Source organism: Pseudorasbora parva, chromosome 13, assembly GCF_024679245.1.
Source record: "Pseudorasbora parva isolate DD20220531a chromosome 13, ASM2467924v1, whole genome shotgun sequence".
Lineage (NCBI taxonomy): Eukaryota > Metazoa > Chordata > Actinopteri > Cypriniformes > Gobionidae > Pseudorasbora > Pseudorasbora parva.
The window spans coordinates 23,644,910-23,665,440 of record NC_090184.1 but is presented as its reverse complement, the minus strand read 5'-3'; the positions used below and the strand labels follow the sequence as shown (position 1 = coordinate 23,665,440).

General features: G+C 38.1%; 1 protein-coding gene across 1 annotated transcript in view; it reads left to right on the top strand.

The window, feature by feature from the left end:
• oxct1a (3-oxoacid CoA transferase 1a) overlaps nt 1–20,531 on the top strand; it is a 68,096-nt gene that overhangs the window by 26,578 nt on the left and 20,987 nt on the right. Inside the window, exons 8-13 of the mRNA XM_067413540.1 lie at nt 4,874–4,981; nt 5,092–5,206; nt 5,658–5,752; nt 7,429–7,477; nt 7,617–7,689; nt 10,520–10,595. Coding sequence (XP_067269641.1) covers nt 4,874–4,981; nt 5,092–5,206; nt 5,658–5,752; nt 7,429–7,477; nt 7,617–7,689; nt 10,520–10,595 — 516 coding nt within the window. The remainder of the gene's footprint in view (nt 1–4,873; nt 4,982–5,091; nt 5,207–5,657; nt 5,753–7,428; nt 7,478–7,616; nt 7,690–10,519; nt 10,596–20,531) is intronic.

Sequence of the window (20,531 nt, the reverse complement as noted above, 5' to 3'; positions counted from 1 at the left end):
TTTTAAAGTGTCAAAATATCATGTGGTGCGACCGTCCGGCTATAACTTCTGTTTTGGAAGCATCTTTGAAATTACTCTAAATATATTCAAATTTAGTTTCTTCACTATTTGGCATGATTTCCAAAGTGTTTTGCAATCCTGCATAAAATTGCAAAGCATTAGTTTTTTTTATTTTTGTCATAATATAGAAACAAACATTGTCCGATGATGTCCATTTTATGAAATATCATGTGGTGCGACCATCAAGAAACGACCAATTTTTTTACTTTGTTGAAATCCAATTAAAGATAGTAGTAATAACGTTGCAGTGGGGTCAAAAAGCTCTTGGATTTCATATAAAATATCTTTGTGTTCCAAAGATGAATGAAGGTCTTACTGGTTTGGATGACATAAGGGTGAGTAATTAATAATAGAACGTTCATTTTTGGGTGAACTAACACTTTAAATACTCTCCACCCATATATTTTGCATCTGAAAGGAAAACTCCTGCCTTTCTTTCCTACCTTCCTAAATGCATATGCAATTTTAGTAATCATAGTTATATGTATTATTTAAAAAACTATATAATATTCATGTTAATATAATATTCATATTAATTGTTAACTTGCTATGTAATAACAGTAATTATATTAATGCATGAAGTATACAATTTTTATAATACTATATGTCGCAATATAAAGCAGTATAAATGCTACTTTTTCACAGTATGACTTAACATGTATTAATAAAATCTATGTAAATGCATTATATTTCGTTATAATATTAATATATATATTATAATATTTCGTTGTATATGCGTTATAAATCTTAAGTGTTACATATGTACACACGTATGTAAATTATAACATAATAAAATATGCAGCAATGCAAAGCACTATTCACCTCTTATTGTCAGTTTAATGGATCAGTTCACCCAAAAATTCTTTAAACAAATGATAATTTTTTTGTAATATCAATATACAGATTCGGACTGGTATGAGGTTCTGTATGAGTAAATAATGGCAATTTTTTAAAATATTTTTTGGGATGTACTGTTCCTTTAACTACTAAGCTTTTATTTTATAGTTTGTATTGCACTGTATATGGTAACTGTGTACATAAAGGGTTAAGAAGGCACCGAATTCTCCAGAGAGAGTGTTGCTAACTCCTACAGATTTCATTTTGTGCTCCACATTAAACCCTTAGGCCATCAGGAAGCCTGAGCCCTTTCAATCACTCTCTGCCCTGTACAGCCCGGGCTAGTGATAAAAAGCCCAATGCCACCACGAGCGGTAACCATGACAACAACAACACTGCTCAATCTAGACTCATCTTTTTGCCCTTTCTAATGGTGCCGCTTGTAGAGGACACAGTTGTAATATGCACCAATTTCAGGAAATGCCCCTTAATGTACGAGGCGTATTGGTTCTGACAACTAAAGTCACGCTGGTATGCTTATGCGGTCTGTATAGGATACTTGGGATGCCTGGCTTTTGTTGTCTGTTTGTGCACATCTGCAGGGCTTAAACATGCTTTGGGCGCATCGATTTGGTTCTCGGCAAAGTGTGTTTTCTCCCCTGAGCCTTTATCTGAGCCTGAGATTTTTGTTCAGTATTTTAAGAGCTTATTTTTGGTCCTGAAAGGAGTGCTAAGCCTCTCTCTGAGCTCTCAGCGGCGCTGTCTGTGAAACTGCGTGTGGGGCTTTGTGCTGCTATCACACACACACACACACACACACACACACACACACACACACACACACACCACCAGAACAGGTACAACAGCAAAACTCAACACGGGAGGATCCGGATGAAAACATGTTTTTGCAACATGAGACATAATTGACAATTACTGATTACAAAGTTTATCCAAAAACCTAAATTAAATCTGTAGGATTTTCTCTCTTCTATGAAAAACAAAGAAAGTCTCACAAACAAAGTGCTCTTGTCCTTTATGAAAGTGAAAGGCGATCCCACACCAGGTGTGTTATTAATAATGATAAATGCTATTGGTTCATGTAACACATCTGAAATTGCAATTATGAAATTGCACAAATTAACATTTAATCAATAGTATGAAGTATTAGAAAAGAATCACTAAGGTCCAAATTTACTAACAGATTGCTCCAACGCAAACCTTCTTTTGGCATTAAAAACTACTATAAGGATTTACTAAAGATAAAGCATGAAAAGGCATGGACACAGTTTGACCTTATTGCATATGCATTTGTAGGAGTTTTCCTTTCAGATGCAAAGTTTATGGGAGGAGAGTATTTAAAGGGATAGTAAAAATGAACTTTTTATCATTAATTACTCACCCTCATGTCATTCCAAACCCGTAAGACCTTATTATATTTTTTATGAAATCCGAGAGCTTTCTGACCCCCACATAGACTGCAACGTTATTACTACTTTCAAGGCCCAGAAAGGTAGTAAAGACATTGTTAAAATAGTCCATGTGACTACAGTGTTTCAAACTTAATGTGATGAATTGACAAGATTACTTTTTGGGTAAATAACCCTTTAAATTAAACATGAAAGGTGATTTACTAAGGTTTGTGCTACTCAATTTACTGGTATTTGTTCCATAATGCCCAAAAATGTCTTAAACCAGATGATACTCTGCACTACACTTGGTAGATTTTGTTGATCATTATGGAAATTATTTGTGTTGTTTAGTTTGCACATCGTCAGTAGATCACGTGCTGAAATTTCTACTTCCATCTGTGCTTTTATGGAATTGTGCTCTCATGCTAATCTGCTAAATCTGGCTCTATGTTTGTTTTTAATGGTAAATGCGATTTGGTGCTTGTTTATCTTGTAACTGGTTACAAGTTCCAAATTGGAATATGCATATATTAAAATTAAATATTAATTACTTATTAAGCGGCATATTAGTAATTAATCACAACATCTTGCATCTTACAAATGCAAAATTTGAATATAAAATTATTATATGCACAAATGGAATATTAATAACTTAATTAATTATGGACTATCTTTGTGTTTTTTTTAAAGGAATTTTTGGTAATTGATGATGATTTTGGTGAAGACTATATAGAAAAGAGCAATCTTAACATTCTGCTAAACATTTCCTTTTTAAGAATGTATAAATCCTGTCCCTTCAGCCAGTTTTATAAACTTCTTGACTCAAGATTAGTGGTTATGGAAAGTTTGTGAAAGTTTAAGTCTTGAGTAGCTAGCTGTCAGCACTTAATTCCCTGCTGCTCATATCCTCTGGTCTCCAAAGAGAGATAGGTAAACTTTTTCCCATTTGCAGGGCAAACCCTCTTCAATCAGGCTGCTTATATGTGTCAGGTTTATTGTTCCCTGTAGGGTTCTTAAAGCTGCCCATATCAATGCTGTGTAAAGTCTCCAGAAAGGCAATATCTATATCTCTGAATTCAGAATAAAAGCTTTTTCTTATATCTGACACAATGGGAAGGCATTTCCAACATTTTTAGGGGCAGTTTGACATACAGTGTATGGCATGTTTTTCAGCTGTAATGGATCGCAGACAGAGAGCTGATTATAGATGATGATACAGGGCAGTCAAGAAATGTCTGACACGGTTCTGTCATCTGGACCCCCGGTGTCCATTACCAGGCGTATTGCATCAAATTTCTTGTGTATGTGTAGTTTGAGTGTTCTATGACTTGTGTTCAAAAGTTTGGGATCCATAAGATTTAAAAAAAGTCTCTACTCTACAAAAATACAGTAAAACAGTAATATTGCTTATTATTAGTATTATTATTATTCCAATTGAAAACTAAATGTTTTCTAATATGTTTATACATTTTATTAATTCCTGTGATTCAAGCTGAATTTTCATCATCATTACTCCATTCTTCAGTGTCACATGATCCTTCAGATCCCCTGTTTGGTGTTCAAGAAACATTTCTTATTGTTATCATTTTTTTTTCAGTATTCTTTAAAGGGATAGTTTACTTTAAAATTAAAAAATTAGGTTTGTGACACTCACTTATATTGAATTTTTAATTCCACCTAAAGTTAGCCGCTCCGTCATCTCTCATGCGTTTCGCCGTGTTTGAAAGCTTTGTACGAAAACTGTCTGTGCTCCGTTTGGTCAGCGTCACACGTGACAGAACCCGTCGTGAAGGACCGCAAAAAAAATTAAACATGCTAGTCTTTCTGTCATGACGTCGTGAACTATCGCACGCGCGGATTCGGTTGTGTTACACTATGACACACTTTACGAGATGAAACGATTGATTCTTGCATCCCGACGTCCATTATCGTTTACGAATCCCTACGACACCTTACCTCGAACAGATCATGCCAAATTCGGGCTAATATTGTGTAGTCTGAACCAGGCATAGGGTTTGGAACGACAGAATTAATGACAGAATTTTCATTTTGGGGTGAACTAAAACTTTATTGCATCCTTATTGAATAAAGCAATAATTTATTTCCTAAAACAGAAAAAAATCATACAGACTTGATCTTTTAAACGGTTGTTTAAATATTTGGGTAACTGACCAATTTTCAGCAAATAATTCGGTTAAATATCTATCATATCATTCTTTTATTTAAAATTATAGTCCTCAAAAAAAATGAGCCCTACAGATAATGCAAAATTACTGAAGCATTATCCATAGCAGCTATTTGAAGTCCAACAGTGCAAGGGGACGAATTCAGTGAAGCATCTTTTCTGAAAGTTTGCTATGCTGACAGTACAGATAGACTCTTAGTGGGCTGTCAACATACAAAAACTGTCTCTGAGAGGTCCCTATTAGCCATTGCACAAAAGATTCAAAGGTACTTAAAAATATCGATGAACTAATCTAATGCACTGAACAACTTATTGGACGGCTAGTCTAAAGTTTTCTTTTAATCTTATTGTCACCTTCTGCTGGTCTATGTTCTTTTTTCAGGTGGAGGAGATCGTAGATGTGGGCACATTTGCACCAGAGGACATTCACATCCCCAGCGTCTACGTCCACAGGATCGTCAAGGGAGATCGCTATGAGAAACGGATCGAGGTGAGGTGACATGACTTGTCTGACTCGTTTCCATCAGTTTTCCTTTATCCATCAATTCTCGGTCATCTTTTTTTTATAATTATTATTGCTGAACCTTTGACATTTTGCAGAGGCGTACAGTAAAGAAAGGCCAGGCTGAAAATCCCAAACCCAAAAAAGACTCTGATATTGTGAGAGAGAGGATTATTCGCAGAGCTGCCCTGGAGTTTGAGGACGGGATGTACGGTATGTACAGTTCAATGTTTCAGACCATGTCACCTACATTTATCACTTTAATCTCACTGGGCCATTGTTTTATCCTTTTTAGGAGATAGTTCACCAAAAAATGAAAAGGATGTCTTAATTTACTCACAGACTCTACTCAAACCTGTCCACATTTTTTGAAAGATAAAAAAGGAGTTTTGAGGAATTTTAGTGGCGTCTTTTTGCCATGTAATTACAATGAATAATGACTGAAGCTACCATAAAACTGATTCAGACATATTGTGTGCTATATTTAAAAGTCTTCTGAAGCCAAATGATAACTTTGTGTGAAAAACATATTGCGATTGGTGCACTTTTCCTTTAATTTGAACAGCTTATTGGAAGCAACAATGGTTTTAATGTTCACTAAAAAGAACATTTCCTATGCATCTCTCATGATAATCCGTTAATGCAGTTTGATAACCTTTTTTAGCTAACCTGGGCATTGGAATCCCCATGCTGGCAAGTAATTTCATTAAACCAGATATTACCGTCCACCTGCAGAGTGAAAATGGCATTCTGGGGCTGGTAAGTTTTTTTTTTTTTTAACAAATTTGTATTGAATTTGCTAAATGCAGTTAGCACTTAATGACTTTATGATTATGTTAATGAGAGAAAAATGCTCTAAGAAAAGTTGTTTGTATCTATTTGTTTTAATTTTGACAAGCACATGTTTTAGTTATACAAATAGATTCATAAATTTGGGCTCAGTAAGATTTTTGTTTTGAAAGAAATTCATACTTTTATTCAGCAAGGATACATTCAATTGATCAAAAGTGACAGTGAAGTAAATTAGAAAGTTACAAATATATTTTTAAAGGCTGTTTTATTGAACTTTCTATTCTTCAAAAGATACTGAAAAATATGCATCATGCTTTCCACCAAAATTTTAAGCAGCACAACATTCATAAGGGATAATCCATGGCTAGCTATGTATTAAAATATTTGAATGCACGACATGGAGACTAAGAACAACCCAACACGAAGTGCATTAAAATCACTTAATGCACAGCTAGCCGTGGATTATCCTGCTTATACCATGGCCATTTGTCAGCACCTTAAAGCTGTTATTGATGTTTGCAGTGCAATATTTGACGGGAAAATTTTTCATCAGTTACGGCTCATTGGATCTAGCATTTTGCCCACTTTAAATCCGACACAGAGATAAAGTAGTGCATAAGATTAAATGTATTTGAGCGAATGAATGAATAATAGCATTTATTTAACTTAACTATGGTGAGGGGGGGGAGGGGGGGGTTCTGTTCAGCGTCTCACCCTCTAGTAACAATGAAGCTGCATGAGTTTAATAATACTTCAAAATAGCGATGTAACCCCCTCGTTGCGGAGAAATAAAACGTAGCAATTTAGTAGTAAAGCTATTTTATTACCCTCCGCTCGGTGTGCGAGTGACATCTGTGTGTGCGCTCTTCAATGAGTGATTTGAACTGACTTGGAACTACCTGTGCTTTAAACAATTTTAATGCACACCTTCCAGCCAATCAGAATCGAGTATTAAAACAGACCATGGTATAATCAGAAAAGCCCTAAAGAATCTACAAAAGAACACAAACGTTGTTCATAGCTGGTGATTTGAAGTCTGACTGTGCTTTAAATGGTATGAATTAAGAATTCTCTAACAGTTTGCCATGCTGACAGTACTGATAGACTCTTAGTGTGCTACATGCTGTCAACATGCTAAAACTGTCTCTGAGAGATTGCAGCCCCCCCCCCCCCCCCCCTTTAGCCATTGCACAAAATAAATTACATTTAACTTTATAATTAACAATTAATAAAACAGTTGTTTTAAGTTGTGTTGTAATAAAACTTTATTGTGTTTTTGATCAAATAAATGCAGTCTTGGTGAGCAGAAGATAAAAAAAGATTAAAAAATCATATCGACTCAACTTTTAAACTGGTGTGTACATTTTAAATGCATCTGTAGTTTGTATGAGATAAATGTTAATGTCAAATATTACCACTATCGGGTATAGCTATCATATAGCAAATGAAAAATAATTAGTGTGGACACAAAAGCATTAGATCGGTATAAACTGTCTTTTGTCTGCATGAAACAAGAACAATTCTTGTCTCCATTAAACTTAAAATGCTGTTGTTGTTTGTCTTTTATGAGCCGAGTGATTTTTGCTGCCATCATAAAAAAAAAACCTAAGTACAATTTTTTTTGTGCTTTTTGTATTATTCAGGGTCCCTACCCGACAGTGGAAGAGGTTGATGCAGATCTTATCAATGCTGGTAATAATTATCCCTCACTTTCATTCTTGTAGTAGACAGTTATCCAGCATTAGTGTTGCATAAATTGCTTTTTAATAACCTAATTTGTCCATTCAGAGCACTTAATGAAAGCTCTTTCCATTTTACCCTTTCATTTTAGGTAAAGAAACTGTCACAGTTCTTCCTGGAGCAGCCTATTTCTCTAGCGATGATTCCTTTGCCATGATCAGAGGGTAAGGACCAATCACACTTTAGTCTTTAATCATATATAAGGACTTATCTAAACAGTGTTTTGTAACCATTTCCCCCCCACAAAACATTCATCACAAGTTGACTTGATTTTCAGTAGGCTGGTTCTCAGACAGGCTGAGTACTTTGACTCAGAAGCTGACACTTTTAAAGAAACCAGATGTGGGTGGAAGAGCACACTTAGACTTTCTGATAATAAATGTGACTTTTTGTGTCGAATGAAGTGCTGTGACTGTTTTGGGGTGTAAAATATTCAAATTTGCGGAGTATTAATGGTGAAAGCGACGGTTGGAGGAAAGGCAGAATATGCAATGAGTCTGCCGTGATGCTGACTGCGCCTCTGGCCACGTTGGCTGACATTTTCAGCTCTGTCAAAACAGGTGGCTACTTTAATTGGATGCTTCTTGTACTGCTCAGTAGGGTGAGACGGCTGGAATGAAGGTGCTTTGTCTCTCCCGGAGCCTTTCTGGCCTTCACGGAGAGACCTGCAGTGCTGTCAATAAAGCAATTGACTCTTGCTGGTCTCAAGTGTGGGAGTGTGTAATTCTGCATCCTGTGCGTGTGTGTGTGTGTGTGTGTGAATATCAATTTCCTCACGACACCATTTAAAGTGTTGTTTTTCCCAGTGGATCGCCAATGTCACGTTATTTCAGCAGTTTGGATCGCGTGTCAAACTGCCAAACTCCTGAAATCACGTGACATTGGTGATCCGAATCATTGATCGATTCATTGATTCATGGCCGTTTGAATCTTTTTTTGAGGAACACGGAAGAGAAGACAATGCTGAATAAAATCGTAGTTTTTGTTATTTTTGGACCAAAATGTATTTTCGATGCTTCAAGAGATTCTAATTAACTAACTGATGTGACATATGGACTACTTTGATGATGTTTTTATTCCCTTTCTGGACATGAACAGTAAAGTGTGCATAGACTGCATATGCTCTGAGACTAAAATATAAAATATATTAAACTGTTTCTCGAAGATGAATAGAGGTCTTACGGGTGTGGAACAACATTAGGGTCAGTCATTAATGACATAAATTTCATTTTTTGGTGAACTAACCCTTTAAAGCAAAAGCGTCCAAAAAGCTACTGAAGTCAGAGACCAATTTAATTAAAAATATTATTAAAGTTTATTTATGTATTATTAAAATGAATAATATGTATAATAATAATTCTTTATTGATCCATTCCTGCTATCTGTTTTATTTAATATTGCTGTTATTTTCATAGCTGTATGTTAGGCATTAGTCCCATGTCGTTTAGAAAACTCCCGTTGATGTTTTATGAGCCTTATCGATTTTTCCACAGGCAGCTGATGCCTTCTTCCCACAAGCCTCAGAATTATTTCTGTGTTCACCGTCTGCGAATCCAGCAGCAGTCGTATATTTAGGCCTTAATTGTCTGGTGCAATAGGGAGCACAGTGAATGGTCATGGGGTCTTTGCTGTACCCTGCACAAGGGGAGTCATGACAGCACATACATTAAGAATAGAGCACTTCCACCCACTTACAGTCTGTCTGTAGATTCATGAATAGGGCCATCTGACAATCCAGTGGTTTAGTGGTGCACTATTTCAAGCCAATAGGCTCGACTTATCGGCACACATGACCTTAGTACTCAAATGATTTAGTCTAGTCTTTTAGGAAGTGTTGCGGTTTTTTGGATGGCTGTTAAGAATTAACAGTTTTGCCAATAAAAGTGTTTATTGAGCATTACTAGTTATAAATGAAGTACTGAATTTCACCCTAACATAAGCTGGTGAACTATTTCTTTAAATTGTTTGTCAGCATTGAAAATAATAATCTTGTATTTGTTAAATCCACGACCAAACGAAATGATGTCATAAAAAAAATAGATAGTTGCTTATTATTCTTATTCTTATACCGAGGATGTCCTGGCGTTTTATTACTGCTTTGAAATCAAATTTTGTTGTTCCACATTCAGAAACTTAATAGAGTGGTGCAGGTATGACGACATCTTTGTCAAACGGAAGTTCCCATAGGCTTTTGGATTATCGCTAAAAAACAAGCTCTGTGATCAACAAAAGTTTATGATACCTACACGTTTTGTCTATCAAGATAATCTTCACAGATGACCACAACTTTTATGAATTTTGAAGCCTAAATGCAGTTGCCAGAAGTAAAAAGTGAAAGGTACCGATAAACAAACTACTAGACTTTAAAGTCACCATCAGTAAGCTCCTGACAACTCTTTCAGTTTTTATTTAATAAACATTTTCCCAGAGCGTTTGAGTTAGACTTGTTATTATAGAGCACTAAGCATAATGAAGCTGTGAAAGTGGACTGAGGTGAGCTTTTCGGCGTGATGACGTTTAATGTTCCCGATTGCCTCTGTAGTCCTATTAAGCCACTTGCTAGCAACTGCCTTTTTAAGACACTTAACAGCTTAGATTTTATTTCAGCCATTTAACCATTCAAAAACCCATTGACTTGGGATGATGGAACGGAAGTGCTAATATGCTAACTCGCTTCCGTGTTTTGGCCTACAAAGTGATGCCAGACCTGCACTACTATATGGTATTAGATTAAGTGTCTAACTCTGCATCTGTCTACATATTTAGCCACGATGAAAGGTTTCGTCACATTTACTGTTGTTTGTGAGTTGTCCTTGGAGAAATCCTTTCAATAAGAATGTGGAATTTTGTTTGTGGGCAAAAGATTTCCCACTTAGATTTTGTGAAAGTTTCAGTTGGCCATGCAAATTTGCTATGCATTACTGCATATTTAATTTTTTGACATTATTGGTATATTTAATTTTTGACATTTATTATTTTCGTTGTTTCTTCTAGGGGTCATATCAACTTGACCATGTTAGGAGCCATGCAGGTATCCAAATATGGAGATCTGGCCAACTGGATGATTCCGGCAAGTTCACAATTTCTTTCACTTGTTGGTACAATATAGTCAGACTGGATTTGACTTTACTTGAGATTTTACTGAAATTTGACTTGTCCAGCCATTTGTGTCACACACAAAACGTTTTGGCTACTTTGTTTTGTAGGTACAATATGTTTATTATAAAATACTTGAGAAGGACACAAGTAAATGTAATTACAGAGACGTGTGTAAAAGGCACATTCATAGTTTCATCACACATACATTCATTACTGAATCAAACCAAACTTCAAGACTATCATAGTACAGCTCCAATTCTTTCCCTACTTTCCATTTGCATCTATTTTCCAGCCTCCTGCTGAAATTATCTCGAGAGCTTTCCTTTTGTTTTATGGAAATCACTGAGCAGCTAATGACAGAACTCTCAGTGTGAAATCAGAAGTGATTTATGTAGAAGATGCTGTTCTCTGAGGAACACAAATACAGATGTATGGGCTCATTTTACAGCTGTTACCATCTTCTCTCATGCTGAAAAAAGAAGTTGTCGCTGAGATAGCACTTGTACAAACCCACAAGGAGTTTAATTCATAATATAACATTTTTGTATTACAATTACATAACAATTTTGGTCAGGATATTAGCTAGAACAAGATGATGTAGTCCAGTGGTTCTCAACTCGTTTTTTTATTTTGTATTTTATTTATTTTTTACTTAACAATCCAGATTTTACATTTATATTGTATTCGTGATGACCGAACAAGTTACTGTTTATTTTTTTAATAAAAATACACGCACACACTCATGCACATATATAGTAGTGGCCAAAATTATTATAACACCAGACAGATCTGAAAATATTGACCTTTTTTGCTTCCAAAACATGATTTCATTTCATAATGTTCATGAAACATGCTGATGGTTGCTCTGACCATCAAATACCAGATGAAGTGAGTCATACTGTTTTATCTACTTTTAACTTTGATATTTGGAATGTCCACCTTTTGCAGCAATTACAGCACCATCTCTCTGGCATAGTCAATATAATTCCTCTGAGAACTTCATCACTAATGTTATCCAATGCCTTCTGCAACTGAAGCCAAAGGCTTTCTTTTAAAGGTACAATATATCTGTCCAGTTTATTTTTCCAACTCGCCCCAAATGTGCTCGATGAGGTTGAGGTCAGGACTTTGAGGGGGCCGATTCCTTCCATTGCAGGTAGTTCCTTGTCTGCTTTCACCAGACCAAGCTCAATCTTTTAAGATTGAACATTGGTCTAGGGAGTCTGCTCTGTATTTTCTACTGCACAAGAAGCGTGATCAACGGGCCAAGTTCAAATGACTCTGTACGTAATTGGATAGTCCTTCAACCAATCAGACCACAAGAGGTGCAATCAAGGGGCGTGCCAAGTGGACAAGACGGTCTGTGATTGGTTCCCTCAAATGTGTAGCAGAACCATAAATTAATGTACAGGTTTCCAGGCTGAGTTGCAAGGCGAAATCAAAACGCCTGCAGATCAGGCTGGGTTTACCCAGTCTAGGTAGAATGTTTCGGGTCATTGTCCTCTTGGAAAATAAATCCAGGCGACTAAGACCAATAAGACGGTTCTCAGGGTGTGTTCACACTTGTAGTTTGGTTAGTTTGGACCGGACCAAAAACAAAAACAAAACATAGTCCTGGTCCGCTTAGCGTTCACACTGGCATTTTTAATAGCGGACCTAAAGTTACCGAACCAAAGGCATAGGGAGACGGTCACAACCTCATTGGTGGGCTTATATGACGTAGGAGCTTGCTTACCGAACATTCAAAACAAAGCTGTGTGCTGGATTAAACACGTTGATTTTATGCGTGTACACATGCCATGATTTTTACCAGCTGAGAACTCATGAAGAGCTCATACAATTTTCAAAACATTCAAAACAGCACCAGGATTTCCTCCGTTGTATGCAAAAAAAAGAGACGGACGTCTCTTATGCAAAAGAGACGGCAGTTCTGTCGTCTGTACCGACAAATGGGCAACACAGGTCCTTTGATGAGAAGAACCAGGTAGGCCTATGCTTTTTGTGCCTTTTTTCTAGTGTTTTCGAAACATGCTCGTCGGACCAAATATTGATGAGGCACTTCCTCGTTGCTCTATGTTTGCCCTCTAACGTTATTCATTTTGGATACACCGATCTTTCCGCGTCGTCAAATCAGCTGACTATGTGTCGCATCTTGTGACATTACATCCTGTTTTTGGTTCGTTTACATGTCTTTGGTCCGTGTTGCGTTCATATATCAATCGAACCGCACTAGAGTTCGTTTGGAAGCAGACCGAGATCCATCTTTTTAGCGGTCTCGGGTCCGCTTGTTTGGTGCGCACCAGGGTTCGAAAGTTCAAATGAACTGCTCTAACTGAGCAATCGCACCAGGGTTCGTTTGAATCGAACCAAACATGACAAGTGTGAACGCACCCTCAGATGCCAAGTGTTCTAATCCTTTTAGCGACTTCTGTATGTATGTGTATTTATTTTTGGTCTTTTTTGGGACATGGTCCACCAGTTGAGAACTACTACTTTGACCACTAGAAGAACCACAATAAATAACACTAGTAAAGCTCAACAATTAAATTGTACAGTCGCCAGTGTCCTCTAACTTGAGCTCCAGCTGATCAGACTGCATAACAAAGCAGTTTCCTTTCCATTGTTAGTATACTTGCGTTCACATTATTCTGTACTACTCCTTGCATTCATCTGCATTCATCAAGTATTATCTGCATGTCTGTTAGCTTGTCCTAAATCCAAAGTCATTGCTTCCCTCTAGGTTCACAAAAGGGTTTCCAAGGCTTAATGAGAGTCAATGTTGGCTGTGGTTTTTTGGAGCCGTTCTTCTGCTGGCTGTCGCCTGTGGCGCCTGGTCCTGCTGTCAGTTGAGGGGCTGTCGATACACAGCTGCCCTGCATACAGACACCTCTGCAGGGTTATTTATAGTTCTCCAGGGCCCTCGCCCTGTCACTGACTGATGCCTCCCAGCCTCCTGGCCCTCTGCGCGTCTCGCTTATCGAGTTTGGTTGAAGGTTATTTCTCGCAAACTGGCACACATGGACCATGAGCTGCACTCTGCTTTTAGTGTTGTTTTCCCCCTCCCTGTCTTTCTTTTTTTTTCAGTGTGTGTCCCTTGCTTTTTTCCAAATCTCCTCACTTGCACTTTGCCAAGGCCAAAATGGGAAGCATACCCTGAAATGCAGAGATTACACTCATGAAAGATGTGCTACTTAATGTGTCTGAGATGGCCAAGATATGGATTTGTGAGCTGATAACATTTAATTTAACAAATTTGTCAGAGGCTTTTATCCAAAGTGACAGCGACAGAGCATTCAGAGTATACACTTGATCATTTTGTTCGTTCCCTGAGCATTAATGCATGACCTTGCTGTCACCCTCAAACCATCCAAGATGTAGGTGACATTTTTCTTAAGTAGAACAGTAAAGAATATTTTTTGCTGAAATCGGGGTCCTCTGTTATTCATATAATGAAAGTCAAATAGGTGCCGGCACTTTGAGATTTAAAAGAACATATGCAGACAAAATTAAATGAATACCCGTGGCTCCTGATGATACATTGAGGTCTTAAGAAGCTAAACGATTGGACTATGCAACTGAACATATTTACAACATGCGCATCATTATGCCACAGGAAGCTTGCGGTCTAGAAGGCACTCAGGACCATTTGCAGAGGCTGTGGATTATATGTAATAATGTTGGAAATAATTCTTGACCAGAACGATAATTTCACTTCATAAGACCTCAGTGTTTTGTCTGTATTCATTTTGTTTTGCCTGTAAATGTTTTTTTTTGAAACTCAAAGTGCTGGCAGCTCAGCACCCATTGACTTGAATAATATGTATCACAGAGGACCCTGATTTCAGCTAAAAATATTCCTTACTGTTCTACTTAAGGTAAAAGTCACCTACATTTTGGATAGTCTGAGGGTGACTGACCATCCAAGACTAGTGACGTCCATATTTTCCTGTGAACACATGAAGTAGGTCAGTAGCTGTCTGTGGGGACATCAGGATACATTATCAAACTTGGTTAAAAAAAATAAAAAAAATTGATTTGCATGCAGCACTACAGAGTTGTGCTGTTCTAAGCTGTCTTTAGCCTTTAAACTCTTAATGAATCAGACAAGCCTGGCAGACTAATTACAATAATCCCTCCAATTACTGTCGGCTCCCCGGCCACCTCTCAAGACTAAAGGGACAACAGACTGTAATGTAGCCAGAGGGCCTGGAGCCGGAAGACTCATATTATCAAAAGAGGAACGGGGACATTACACAACCCCCCCTCTTCCATCTGCTCATCGACTGATAGCAGCTCTCCCTCTCCTCAGCATCCCAAAAATGATGATAAAGACCTGCTACATCAGATTGTCATAGCATTTTCAACAGTGGGCCAGTATCATTAACAGCATAAGAGTTGTGGCAGGGTGTAGCAAATTAGAATATGAGCTATTATTTTGAGGACATTTTTAATGGGAAACCGTTGTTCAGCTGTTATTATTAATTGTCACTTTTCGGACCATTAGTCAACAAATCCTCAGTAAACACCACAGGTGTTATGATGGCGACGGGTATGAAGGTTAACCGAGCTGACATGTTGCTAAAAACCCAGCTCACTTAATATAATTCTATGAACCGGAAGGTTGGTGGTTCAATACCTAGTTCCACCTGACCAAGTGTAGAAGTGTCCATGAGCAAGACACCTAACCCCAGCTGCTACCTACGAGGTGGATGGTGCCTTACATGGCTCACATTGCCGTCGGTGTATGAATGGGTGAATGTGAGGCAAAATGTAAAACACTTTGGATGGCTATAGGGTCTGTTAAAAGCGCTATATAAATGCAGTCCATTTACTTACAGATCATCATTTCAAGTTATTTTGAAAAATCAAGTTAAAAGTTGGACCAATACATTATTCACCACCAGAATACCTGGGGCAATGTTCTGAATGTTCTAAGCAGTCTAAACATAAGGGAAAGAAATTGAACTGTCATGCAAGCATTCATTTGAACATTAAAAGCAAAATTCACGTTGCGTCTTTTGCAGCATCTTGCGCTTGATGCAAAGTTCTAAAAACAACTCTCAAGTTAAAACTTTTAAAATATGCTTTGTTTTTTTCTCATCCCACTGCCGGCATCTCACTTTTTTCAGTGCTAAAACGCATGCAGTGTGAATGGCCACTTTGACCTTTCAAATTTCATTTTTATTTTTGTACTGTTGATTGTGGAGGATGCACTGCCTCTATTGCATCCTCAGAAAATGCCCCTGAAGCATTGGTAATGGGGATTATGAATTAGCATTCATAATGTTCCAGGACAGCTTAATCCAGAAACAAATGTACATCAGCCTTGAGCTCTCAGAAGAGCTGGTTGGCATTCATTGGTAAAAGAAAGCTTTTGGTTGTTGTTTTTATGGTAAAGCCATGTTATTTTTTTATATTTTTATGGACAAAAAGAAGGAAAAAATTCCTCAGTTTGTAGTCTTTAACACTAGAACCGCCCGGCGTTGTTGTATACCTAAAATCGCCAGCAGATAAAATTTACCTATGCACGTAAAGAGAACAACAACAATAAACTTGGTAATCATGAAAATTGTTTTATTCATTACATCATAGATCAGAATTTTTTCCTACACGTTGCTCAAACACAGCGCAAAAATAAAGGAAATATATAGCGGTACATTTGACCTGCTGGCAGTTTTAGGTATAAATGCCCTGTTTTTTTAAACCTGTTAAACCTGTTTTTTTGGTTTTATCTATAAAAAAATTAACAACATGGGATTGAAAATAACACAATTTTAGTAAAAGTCAGTGACTTTTGTGACAGTGACAGTGATATTTTATTGAAAATGCATGTACATTTGAAAAACAGCCATGGGTAAATTTTACCCCGTGGTGCTTCTAGTATTAATTATGATGTACAACACTGATGCAGAAAATGCGGGTCGAAAACATTCTGAACTAGATGAAATAGTCCTGCTTGCTTCCACATCCCAACGCCCACACGCTCTTGTTAAAAAGATGTGATTCATGTGAACAAACCTGAGTTGGGACTCTCTAACTCTTGACCTTCATTCAGAAATGGCTCTCATACAGCCTTTCAGCAAACCCAGACGCAAAATTATAGTCCACTTCAAATTACCCATTACCTGACAGAACTTAAGGCCACAGAAGCTGCTCAGTCTCTGCATCTTGTTCTCTTTTATATGTTTTATGGCTTTCAATTTAATACATTATTTAGTACAGTTAATAACATTAAAAATATTGTGCTAAAAAAATGTATGCGTTTATCCAATCATGCTCCCTTGACCTGTATGTAAATTTCGTACTAAGGAATTTTCCTATCATCACGGTTGAAGTACCCTGCATCACTTAATAATAATTATTTTCAACTGTTTTTATGGATTTTTTTAAAATATTAACTTTATGAAATTATATTTGTGATATTAATTTACATATAGATTATACAAGTACTTCTCAAAAAATTAGCATATGTGATAAAAGTTCATTATTTTTCCATAATGTAATGATAAAAATTAAACTTTCATATATTTTAGATTCATTGCACACCAACTGAAATATTTCAGGTCTTTTATTGCTTTTGGCATACATGAGGATTTTGGCATACAGCTCATGAAAACCCCAAATTCCTATCTCAAAAAATTAGCATATTTCATCCGACCAATAAAAGAAAAGTGTTTTTAATACAAAAAAAGTTGACCTTCAAATAATTATGTTCAGTTATGCACTCAATACTTGGTCGGGAATCATTTTGCAGAAATGACTGCTTCAATGCGGCGTGGCATGGAGGCAATCAGCCTGTGCGTCTCTCAACTTTCTCTTCACAATATCCCACAGATTCTCTATGGGGTTCAGGTCAGGAGAGTTGGCAGGCCAATTGAGCACAGTAATACCATGGTCAATAAACCATTTACCAGTGGTTTTGGCACTGTGAGCACTTTTCAGCAGATAGAAGCATGAAGTGCTCCAAAATCTCCTGATAGCTAGCTGCATTGACCCTGCCCTTGATAAAACAGTGGACCAACACCAGCAGCTGACATGGCACCCCAGACCATCACTGACTGTGGGTACTTGACACTGGACTTCAGGCATTTTGGCATTTCCTTCTCCCCAGTACTCCTCCAGACTCTGGCACCTTGATTTCCAAATGACATGCAAAATTTGCTTTCATCCGAAAAAGTACTTTGGACCACTGAGCAACAGTCCAGTGCTGCTTCTCTGTAGCCCAAAGTGGCTTGACCTGGGGAATGCGGCACCTGTAGCCCATTTCCTGCACACGCCTGTGCACGGTGGCTCTGGATGTTTCTACTCCAGACTCAGTCCACTGCTTCCGCAGGTCCCCCAAGGTCTGGAATCGGTCCTTCTCCACAATCTTCCTCAGGTTCAGGTCACCTCTTCTCGTTGTGCAGCGTTTTTTGCCACACGTTTTCCTTCCCACAGACTTCCCACTGAGGTGCCTTGATACAGCACTCTGGGAACAGCCTATTCGTTCAAAAATTTCTTTCAGTGTCTTACCCTCTCGCTTGAGGGTGTCAATGATGGCCTTCTGGACAGGGTCGGGTCGGCAGTCTTACCCATGATTGCGGTTTTGAGTACTGAACCAGGCTGGGACTTTTTAAAAGCCTCAGGAATCTTTTGCAGGTGTTTAGAGTTAATTAGTTGATTCAGATGATTAGGTTAATAGTGCAGGTAGTTAATAGTGTGCAATGAATCTAAAATATATGAAAGTTTAATTTTTATCATTACATTATGGAAAATAACGAACTTTTATCACATATGCTAATTTTTTGAGAAGGACCTGTATATATACACTATATTGCCAAAAGTTTTGGGAAGCCTTCCTTTACATGCCTAAACTTCAATGACATCCCATTCTTAATCAGTAGGGTTTAATATGGAGTTGGCCCACCCTTTGCATCTATAAGGCCGGAGACACACTGCAAGCGTGGTGTGAGCGTGGCGTTTCCTTTGCGTGTCAGCCGCTGGGCGGCTGCCTGCCGTTTTCGCTGTCTTTGCACACCAGAAGCGTGTCTAATGCGGCGCTGCTGGTATTGATGTATAGGAAGCCCTATTCTTCATGTTAAATATAAATATATTTCGGAATATTCTATAATATCTCCAGAATATTTCGGTCTGTATTGACAGGTTTAATATTTCAAAATCGATAATTATGTTCTTTTTTATTATTACAGTTAGGCCTAATCTGCATTTATGTTAACCTACAGACTTTCAAACATGAAAATGTCATTTACTAATATGTATTCGTGTCAAAATGGCATATAAACATCTTTTGCTATTCTATTTGGCCTGGAAGCGCTTCCAACACGCTCGCGTGTCGCCCTGAAAAATAGCCGTCTCTCCTATTTGAAGCATGCACGCGGTTTCCACGTGTGAGCCGCGCATGTCACACAGGCAGTGTGCAAGCTCTAACCGGTTAACATGGGAGCCGAAATAAAAACGGACACGCCACGCAGCCGAGACGCTCACGGCACGCTTGCAGTGTGTCCCCGGCCTAACAGTTTCATCTCTTTTCACAAGTTTTAGGGGAACTTTTACCCTTCTTCTAGAAGCGCATTTAGAAGGTCAGGCATGGTATGCTGATGCATTCAGGACAAGGATAAGGCTTGGCTCGCAGTCTCCACTCTAATTCATCCCAAGGTGTTCTATCAGGTTGAGGTCAGGACTCTGTGCAAGCCAGTCATGTCCCTCCACACCAAACTCACTCATCCATGTCTTTATGGACCTTGCTTTGTGCACTGGTACAAAGTCATGATGGAACAGGAAGGGGCCATCCCCAAACTGTTCCCACAAAGTTGGGAGCATAAAATTGCCTCTACCAAACTTTACACTTGGCACAATGCAGTCAGACAAGTACAGTTTTCCTGGCAACAGCCAAACCCAGACTCGTCCAATGGATTGCCAGACAGAGAAACTTGATTCGACACTCCAAAGAACACATCTCCACTGCTCTAGAGTCCAGTGGCGGTGTGCTTTACACCACTGCATCCCAACGCCTTGCATTGCACTTGGTGATGTAAGGCTTGGATGCAGTTGCTTGGCCATGGAAACCCATTCCATGAAGCTCTCTACTCACTGTTCTTGAGTTAATCTGAAGACCACACAGAGTTTGGAGGTCTCTGCATGTACTGACCCCACTCTGTGATTTGTTGTTGTTGTTCCCAATTGCTTCCACTTTGTTATAATACCACTAACAGTGGACCGTGGAATATATAGTAGTGAGGTCGTTTCACGAATTGACTCATTGCACACATGGCAACCTATTATGCTACCACGCTTGAATTCACTGAGCTCCTGAGAGTGACCCATTCTTTGTTTGTAGAAGCAGTCTGCATTCCTAGGGGCTTGATTTTATACACATGTGGCTATGGAAGTTATTGGAACTCCTGAACTCAATAATTTGGAAGGGTGTCCCAATGCTTTGTGTGTGTGTGTGTGTGTGTGTGTGTGTGTGTGTGTGTGTGTGTGTGTGTGTGTGTGTGTGTGTGTGTGTGTGTGTGTGTGTGTGTGTGTGTGTGTGTGTGTGTGAGAGAGAGAGAGGGATTTTTAAAAAAATGTCTAATTTTTTTACCTTTTGGTTTGGTTCAGCGTTCTTCAATTAAACACTGATCAGCCACGCCTTTAAAACCACTGAAAGGTAAAGTAATTAACGTTGATTAAATCTTCACAATATACCTGAAGTATATCAGTCAGCAAGTAAACAGTCAGTTCTTCAATTGTTGGAAGCAAGAAAATTGCTTTGACTAAGGCCAAATAGTGATGGCTAGACAAACAGGTCAGAGCATCTCCAAAAGGGCAACTTTTGTGGGGTATTTAGGGTATGCAGTGGTTAGTACCTATTAAAACTGTTGCAAGGATGCTTTCCATGATAGAAAGGGCTCTGCTGCATATG